The sequence below is a fragment of the Pterocles gutturalis genome, unplaced genomic scaffold (assembly GCF_000699245.1).
Source record: "Pterocles gutturalis isolate BGI_N339 unplaced genomic scaffold, ASM69924v1 scaffold32094, whole genome shotgun sequence".
In the NCBI taxonomy this organism is placed as follows: Eukaryota; Metazoa; Chordata; class Aves; order Pterocliformes; family Pteroclidae; genus Pterocles; species Pterocles gutturalis.
In genome coordinates this window covers 309-9,407 of record NW_010134231.1, presented here as the reverse complement: position 1 = coordinate 9,407, position 9,099 = coordinate 309, and the positions used below count along the sequence as shown (strand labels likewise).

At 54.3% G+C, this 9,099-nt stretch overlaps 1 protein-coding gene across 1 annotated transcript; it reads right to left on the bottom strand.

Annotated features, from left to right (window-relative positions):
• Positions 1-1,313: 1,313 nt before the first annotated feature.
• On the bottom strand, positions 1,314-8,038 carry LOC104467671 (probable lipid phosphate phosphatase PPAPDC3). The gene is made up of 2 exons (XM_010081526.1): positions 8,011-8,038; positions 1,314-2,173 (listed from the first exon to the last, which is right to left on the bottom strand). The coding sequence occupies exon 2, from the start codon at positions 2,154-2,156 to the stop codon at positions 1,809-1,811; it is 348 nt and encodes a 115-aa protein (XP_010079828.1). The 5' UTR covers positions 2,157-2,173; positions 8,011-8,038; the 3' UTR covers positions 1,314-1,808.
• Between the last annotated feature and the right edge of the window lie 1,061 nt (positions 8,039-9,099).

Below are 9,099 nucleotides of genomic sequence, written 5' to 3'. Positions count from 1 at the left end.
TTCCCGGGGGGTCCTTGCACAGCCCACCCCCAGGGAGCTCCGTGGGAGGCTCGTTTTTAAAGGACACGGTGGTCCCTGTCACCACGTGTCTGCTCCGGCCGCGACACCGGCAGCATGGGAAGTCAGTGGCTCCCAGGGCTCTGCGTGACATCCCTGCTGGGGATGCATGCCAGGGATAGATTTTCTGTTTAGCTTCTTTTCATATTAATTATCAAAGAGCAACAAATGTTAGCAGCTTGTGACAGTCATTATCTGAACGTCTTCTCCCTCTCACCAGCAGCTCCGGTAGGAAGAGGCTCCCTGACATGCAGGGAGAGATGAGAGCACAAGACCCAGCTGGTTGCTCCCTGGCCAGGTGCATTTTGCCCACTTTGGATAGAAGGAAGCCAGGGATGATCCCTTCATTCTGCAGGATGCATCCAGCCAGGGAAGGTGCAGAGTCTGGCAGTGTCCATCACCTGCCAAACATCACCCTCTCTTCTGAAGACAGAGAAACCACAGAGAACTGGAAGGTTCTCTGCAAAATACGGGATTTTCTTAGAGAGACGTGAGGGGTAATCTGTTTCAGGAACACCACACTGAGCATGGCCATCACCTGGGTAAAGATCAGCCAGGTTTCAAGGTGGTTCCTTGTCAATAATGGAAAGCAACGGCACCGTGGCTGGGCATCACACTCTGTATTCTGTCATCTCAGACATCAACCAGCCCAGCTGTGCCATCAGGGAAGGTTAGGAGCGCTCTCCTCATTTCATACAGGGTAAGACACAGAAACATTCAGAAATTACCTCTGTAACGAGGTTACAGCCAAGTGAATAGAGGCAGGGCCTCCCTGCCCTCCCGCTCACCTCAATGCTGGGGTACCACAAAGCAGTCAATGCTCTGAGAGACTTACCTTGGAAATTCCATCTACAGCATCATTTGGCATAAATACAAAATCATGGCCAGGAAGAGACAGAAGACGACTCTTTGCTGTGTATCTAGACCTGCTTTGCAAAATCCCCATGATCCAGCCCATTGCCTATTCCATTGCTCCCTGCTAGGATGAAAATGGGGAACTTGTACTTATCCTGTACCAGATCAAAAAACCCCCCATGCCCCCTCACAGAGCAGATTTCTGAACAGCAGATGCCAGGCCGGCTCCAGCATGCCATCTTCAGCAGCCTGAGCACCCATCTGGGTCCACCCCATCCAAAGCAAACCACTGAAGTGACCCCTTGCAAGACTGCAGGACCTGCTCCAAGTCGAACACGTCTCCCAAAGCTGCACTGAACTGGCTCATGTCCCTTCCCTCACCGTAAGAACCAAACAGGGCAGGATTTTTAGGATTATTTATTATCTCTGAAGTGCCGGCAGTGTCCTGACTCTGTACAAGACACGACAGCTGGGCTTACAAAAAGAAGAAAGCGCTGTGGCCAAAATCATTTAGCCTCAAAAGAGTTAACGAACATGTTCTCAGGAAGCTCTCAGGCGCTGCCCATCCTGAGGACACATCAAGGTGCCCATGTGAACCACCCAAACTAGGCAGACATGTAGCTCCTTTCTCTCACCCCTAAAGCTTAATTAGGTTGCAGTCCAAACACAGGCTGAGAATGTGGCCAAAACACAGGCACGGCCCTTGATTGCTAAAACCCAATCCGGTGCAAGAAACTATTTTTTTTTTTTTTCCCAGGTGAGGAAGCAACATTAAAAAACGCCACTACTCATGGAAGTTACAACTGCTTCCAACAAATAACATGTAGAAAATACCAGGAGGGAGACTCTTAAAGTATCAGCTAGTTTCCAGTGCAAAGGCATCAGGTCCCCCGTGTTCACCAGATGGATATCAACATCTGACACGTGTTGGAAGACATCCATATCAACTCCACCAGCCTGAACTGTAAGTAGCCAAAAACAAAGCCAGACAGGACATCCGTGATGTGGTGCCGTCCGATCATGACGCGGGAAAAGCCCACGCAGAGGGCCCAGAGGACCAGCAGGATGCGGAGAGGGATGGCCAAGACCAGGTGGTTGAGGAAGAACTTGGAGAGCATGGCCGCTCGGCTGGCGTGCCCAGCTGGAAACGCGTAGGTGTCCATGGTCAGGTAGTCCAACAAGCCAGGGGTGACATCGTACGGGCCCTTCCGCTTGGCCAGCTTCTGCAAACCAGCCACGATCATGATGTCCAGGAGCAGGGCTACAAAAGGAGAGACGAGGAGGGAAAGCTCAGAGACAGAAGCAGAGTCAAGGGCAATTTTCAAGCAGAACATTCAAGGATTGTCGCTGTCTATAAATAAAGGTTTGGGTTCAGTTCCAGCCAGGTGTCCATGGTTCAGCTCCATGCACCCCCCCCTCACCCCAAGATCACCACCCAAACGTTAATTAACCCTCCCAGTTCACCCATGGAGAAGGCAAGTATCATCTCATAGAGGAGAAACCCAAACCGCAGAGGCAAGTGACCCACCTGGGGAGGAAGAGAGCAACAGGCAAAGCTAAAATTAAAACTCTTTTGGCCCTGAAACCACTGGGCTGGGTGTTTCCGTTTCTGTCCTCTACCGTGTGCTTTAGAAACCTCGTGCAGCAAAGACTTATCCCTGCCTGGGGGCCTTTGTGCTGGGGTGACCGGGCTGCAGGGAGCTGTCGCTGGGAGGAAAGCTGCCCCACAGCACCTTCTGGCGTTGTCCCTCATCATCTCCCAAGCCCACCACCTCTCTCCTGCTCAAACCCAGCCAGCGGGACTGCATCGCACCGGCAGATTTCACTAAGGACAGCAAGCCAAGGGGAAAGCCATACAATTAAGAAAAAGTGGCATTTGCCACAGGTATCAACACCAAATCACCTTTCTTCCCTAACTGCTTCAGGAATGAAACCCATCAGCACTTGTCTTCATCATCCTCCTCTTCATCCCACCCCCTTTGCCCCAGCCGACAGCGACTGTCATTTCTCTTTCCTACCATTGATTTTATTTGTCTTCAATCCCCTCATCTGCTTCTTCCCAGCCCTCCTAATTAGTCAGAGTGCTGATTTCAGCTCCTCGCAGCAATGATGAGACACGGACCGTCACGAGCACAGCCTGCTCCTGCAGCAGGAGCGCGAGGGGTCAGTTCCTGGACCCTGATAAAGACCCAAAGACCGTTCCGTGGGAGCTGAGAAGGTTTCAGGAGGATGGATGGGCGTGCAGCAGTGGCGGGATGGAAGATTATATGGCACATTGGAGCCAGGCAGCTCCTCCTGCCTGCTTGGCACCTTGGCAGGACCTGGGAAGCCAGAAGCTGTCACGGTGGCTCCGCTTGCCACCTCCCGCAGCGTGCCACCTCTGCATCACCAGCCCCCAGCACCGCTCGGGGAAGGAGCTGGTATTTATCCCAACCAAACTCTCTCCTTAGGGGAGGGATATTTTTTCTTCCCCATCTGCAGTGCATCTTGTGTGGGGATGGGGGACAGCAGGACCACTCTAGACCTCCTGCCTGAGCCACTCCTGAGCTCTCAGAGGGGAGATGGAGCAGAGGGAAAGGTCTGGGCAGTTCTCTGCACTTTAAGATTTGCTGATATTACTTTAAGGGGCTGGCAGGGGGGGAGAAAGGGAAAGGGGAATTTGACCCCCCCCCCAGAAAGGGAAGCGGGAATTTGTCCCCCCCCCCCCCAGCCCCAATTCAGCAAAGTGTGTCATGAGCCGATTTTCAGCGCTCATGGGCTGCATTGCCCATCAGTCCCACCTTGCCCTGGACAAGAGCTGGGCGAGCGCCGGAGCGCTGAGACGCGACCTCGGGAGCACAGACTCGCACATCCATTCCAGAGAGATGATGCACCAGCGCTGCCAAGAGAAGCCTCTGGCCCGAGCTTGCTGAACTCAGCAGCTTCTTGCATTGCTGAGGAGCCCAGCCAGGACTCAGGAACTAGTCTGGGGACCCCAAAGGATCCCCAGTATCTCCCATGGTGTTCCACACACCCACTACAGACCATTGCCCACCAAACCTGCCTGCCCATCACTAGCACATACACAACAAGCTGTGGTGTTCACCACTGCCCATCAGGATTTTGCATTTAAAAGATTTTTTTCCCAGTCAAAGGTGATGTCAGGGCAACTGGAGGGATGCAGGCATGTGTGCATGGAGGTGTTCTGTGCGTGGAGAACAAGTCAAAGAGCTGTTTTAATAATCCTTTCATTCAGAAGATGAGTAAAATGGGGCCTCAGTACTGCTAGGTTTGATTTTCGTCAAATGATGCACAGAAAACAGAAAGCCTCGTTTGCCCACATTTCAAGATCTGAAGCCATGACAGCATAAAAACCGGGGGTTAATTTGCCGTTAAAAGAAAAAAAAAAAACACAAACCACAAAAAACCAAAGATCACTCTGTCTGGTGCTTTTCCTGTCACTTCCCCCTGCGCTTTCTGTTCCTTCCATGACGCAACTGATTTATGAAACAGCCCCAGCAGCCTGCCCTGCCCTGGCCCCCGAGGGCTGGGGGTGTCCCACCACCCTTGCCCAGCTCTGGGGCTCAGCAGAGCCCCTGCAAAGCCCTGGGGAGCTGCAGCTGCACCCCTGCCCACTGCTCCTGCTGCTGCTGTCGGCAGCCAGGCGCTGCCAGAGTGAATCAGCACGCTGCTCTGCTGCCGACAGAGCTTCAAACCGCCCAGCCTTCCCGAACAGATACAGGCGCTGCGGTCGCCCAGCAGCCCCAGCCCGGGTCTCATTCCCTTGCAATTCCTTGACCTACATACCCGCTCGGACTTTGGCTCGCTTGCTTTTTCCCCTTTGCTGTTTCAGCTCGACGCAAAGCAAACTCTCCCTCCTCAGCTGGGTGCATCCGCTCCAGCATGAGGCAGCTAAGGGGTTAAATTTCTCATTGGCATCCTTGGTGGGTCCAGCTGCAGTGGGTGTAGGGACTGGGACGGGTGTCCCTGCACTGGGGTAGGTGTCCCTGCACTGGGACTGGTGTCCCTGCACTGGGATGGGTGTCCCTGCACTGGGATAGGTGTCCCTGCACTGGGATGGGTGTCTGCTACGGATGCAGCTGCATCCGAAGCCCCTTGCACCCACCGGTGCAGCCCCAGCCACCTGCAAACCAGCATCGTCCCTTTCGCTCTGCCCTTCCCCTGTCCCCAAGGCAGAGACGTGAAAATGCTCCAGACCACGGTGACTGAAAGCTGGAGGAAATACAGCCCTGGGAGAGAGCACGGAAGGGAGCCTGCAGTGGGTTTACCAACCTGCACCAGCACAGCACTGCTCTCTGGAGACGGACAGGGCTGTCAGAGGCACAGCAGAGATGGCACAGTGCTGCCTGACCGAGGGGTGAGAGGCGAGGAGCAAGAAATTTTAATTTTAAGAGTTTTTTCATCATGCCCTTCCCCTAGATCCAGGTAGCATTGGATTTAAGACACAGGCAGCAGGGGATTTAAAATCCAGGTAGCATCGGATTTAAAAGAGCAAAGGAAGTATTAGCTCTCGCCCATTGCTCCTTTCACATTTTTCTGAAAAAGATCCAGAATTTCCCCTTGGATCTGGCTGTTAAGGGAAACAAATCCTTCAGATTTCCACTGCAAAACCATCCGACTGCAAAAAGCTCTATTAACATCTAAAACTTCCTTAAAACCCATAGAGTGAGTCTCATCTGCCTGCGACAATTTTAGCATCAGAGATCACCTTGATATTGTAAATAGCCAACATCTGGCATCAGATGCACAGTAAATGAGCTGCAAGCGAGCCCCCTGGGCAGACGCTTTATATCTATTAATAAGAAAAGGAAAACAATTATCTGCCTTGCTCCTACCACCAAATGTTAGGAGCCCATTAGGAGGGGGGAGGCCAGCGGAGAGGCGAGCCCTGCACCGGCACAAGGACGAGCCTGAAGCATTGCCGCAGCAGAACCAAGCCAAACCCCAAAGCTGGTGTTTAAGGGACGTTAAAACAGTTGGGACGTCCCCTGTCACTGTAAGGTCCTTCCTGTCCCAACGTGGCATCTCTGCTGCCATCCCTTATGGACTGGGGGCTGAGGATGGGGTGAGCATCCTCGGGGCATCGCCTGCCCCAGGCTGGAGCTGGTCAGCATCTGCAGGGATGGAGGCAGATTCCAGCTGAGATGTTTATATAAATGTGTTATCAAAACCTCCGCTGAAAAACAACCTGGCTGCAGCGCTAGGGACAGGAGGGGAGGAAAAAAAAAGGAGAAAGCCAAAAAAAGCCCTTGGCCTCGTCTGCTCCCGCAGCCGTGATTCACATGACTACACGCACGTGGGGCTGCTGGGATGAGACAAGGCAGCTCTCCGGAGCCCAGCCCGCGGGATCGGGATGAGAAACAGTCACCGGCTGGAATCAGCCTCCCAGTGCCATGGCTGAGCCCGCAGGGAGAGGAAAAAGGGGATGTAAATGCCTGGGAATGAAGAGCGAGCCCATCCCATGAGCTCAGGAGGTACCTGGGAGCTGTCATCCATCGGACAACCTGCTCCCTCCAGCGCCAGCATCGCTCTGAAGGCGATAACTCATTGCCTGGGCTTCAGAGCCCGCAGCTTGCTCTGCCCCGGCTCCTGCTGTGCTGGAGGCCACACTGTCCCCACCGAGATGGCACATGCTCCCCGTCACCGCTGTCCCAGCCACGTGTAGGACGCAGGCTGGCTTTGGAGGTCCCATGTTTCCCAGATTAGCCAGTCACACACGGGAGTGAACCCCAGACAGATGTCACCGTTCCCAGGAAAGAGTTTTTTTGGCTCCATAATTAGAATTAATATTTTTTTCCATTTTTTCTTTTCACTTACATGCCCCATCCTACTTCTTCTGAACTTCCCAAATCTCCCGCAGTCACTAAGTTCTCTGACCTGGAAAATGAGCCATTTTGCAGCCTGGAGTAGTTGACATTAATGAAAGATGCATGTTCCAAAAGCATCTTTGCTATCTCTCCGGTGGAGTCGGTGGCAGCTGGAAGAGCTCCACTCCTCTGGAAGTGAACTACTCTACTCCATTTTCTTCCCCAAATGTGGCACTATTAGGTGTAAGAGCTGACAAAAGGCCCAGATGGCACGACACATTGAAGAACCAATGAATCAGGCACTGCAGTGTTTTTGGGGGAGGTTATTTTTTGGCTGAACAAGCTGCAGAGTGGGGTAAGTGACCACGAGGAGGTGAAAAAATGGTGGAAAGCAGCATTGTGCAATTAATTAAAAAAAAAAACCCCAACAGCTAAAATTAGATCTGCTATATCCTAGATGATTAGAAACAGCCCCAAGTCCAAACACAGGCTGCCTGGAGCTCTCCCCTCGGAAATACCGTGCTCTGGGAGCTGGGCAATTTTTATCCCAGCATCAGTGATGGAGCGGGGCTGCCTCGCGGGGGGATGAGATGCAGGCAAGAGGGTGAGCGCACTGCTGATGGGGAAAATGAACCAAGCAGAGCCCAGGATGGCTCAGCTGCCTCCCAGAAGGGCTCCGATGGCTCTGACAGCCCCTGTTCGCTGTGGCAGCAGCGCAGGTCACATCTGTGCATCCCAGAACCATGCACAGCAACACACACGAGCACGACAGCAGCGTACGGGATGAGCTGCAGGGTGAAAACTGCCTTGGGCTGATACCAACAGCATCTCCCAGCCCACAGACACTGGCTCCTCGCTCAGACTCGGTGCTGCTCGGGCTTGTGTTTACATCCCGCTGCCTTCCGTAAGGCAAAGCAGAAAAAAACCCCTTGGGGCTGGTTCTGTGGGGCTCAGAGGAACTCCAGCCAGCACCGTCCCCCCTCCCAGTGCGTCAGACCCGGATCAGGTGTGTCTGCCAGCATCCCTGGACAGACAGAAACGGAGGGCGAGACCAGAACTGCGTTCCAGGTGAAAACATGGAGATTTCTTCCAAGGGGGGAAAAAAGAGACAGTTCATCTGATCCCCTCTCCCGTCCCCATCTCCTCCAAGCCTGGCCCGGGGCGGGATACCTGCCGAGCCCTCCCTGCCCACCGCTGCTCCCAGCGACTCACCTCGCTGCCCAGCGCTCCTCCACCTGCCTCTTCCCAACCACTGCTCCCGTCAAAGCGCATTAGATGCAAACCCGCTCGCCCGTTTCTCGGGATCTCCCTTCGGGCCAGAGCCTGGCTCAGCTCCTCCATCGGGGCTGGCTCTGCCGAGTGGAGCAGCCACTGTCCCCTCTGAGCTGCAGGCAGGGGCACTGGGAAGCTGTTCCCGGAGTGACAGACATCAGGATGACTCATTTCCCGTGTTTATTCCCCCTCTTCCCATTCAACAGCCCTCGTGCTTCTTTTCTTTTTCACTCTGCAGTCAGGCTTGGGAACATTTTGCCTGCTCGCGCTGCGCGATTGCAGCTCACGGCGTTTCCCCAGGGGCCGCACGCTGATGGCTGCGGGGCTCGCAGCATCCTCAGCATCAAACGGCTGGCCAGGACCCCAGCCCCTCGACACCGAGCGGTACCAAGGGGCTGATCACACCCTACCCTAGAGCCCCTGGAAATAACCCCCAGTACGCTACAGCTGGGTCCCAGCCTGTCCCTGCCTGTCCTTTATCTAAGGGACACAGCGCTGGCGCGCCTGCCCTGCAGCCAGCAGTGGATACATTCGCTCTAGAGGAAGCAGGCGAGGAAGGGAAGGGGGGAGGGAAGCCCGGAGAGCCGGGCATCGCTTCTGTTCAGAAGTGCCTGAGCTCATCAGCGGTGAGGGGATGAAGGGACAGGACAGCACCCACCAAAGGACCAGGGACTTTAACTGCCATAGTTGGGCAGGACAAGAGGCAGACCAGCAGCCTGATGGGATGAAGAGGAATATTTAATGCCTGGCTGGCCCTGTGTCTAGATCCTGGATGCAGGGAGTGGGCATCTGTGTGGTTCCCTCTGCCTGGCACCCATCATGCATGTTGGGTTATCGGACATTTAAATGTTTCCACCTCGTTGGCAGATGTGCTGACCTCTCGGTGGGCACCACCAGGGCAGGGAGGGGACCAGGACAGGGGCTGACCCTCCTCCCTGTGCCAGGTTTACAAGGAGGGATGGTTCACGCAGGGCGACGTGCCAAAACATCAGCTGCCCTGCCTAGCTCAGAAAATCCCCAGCCTCACAGTGGGAAAGGGAAAAAGGAAAAAAATAGGCACATCTGGCCCCAAAGCACCTCTGGGGCTCTCGGCTTAGCAAGCTCTGCC

Excerpts from the sequence above, each read along its gene's own strand:
- LOC104467671 (XM_010081526.1), bottom strand. The coding sequence starts at position 2,156 with ATGATCGTGGCTGGTTTGCAGAAGCTGGCCAAGCGGAAGGGCCCGTAC.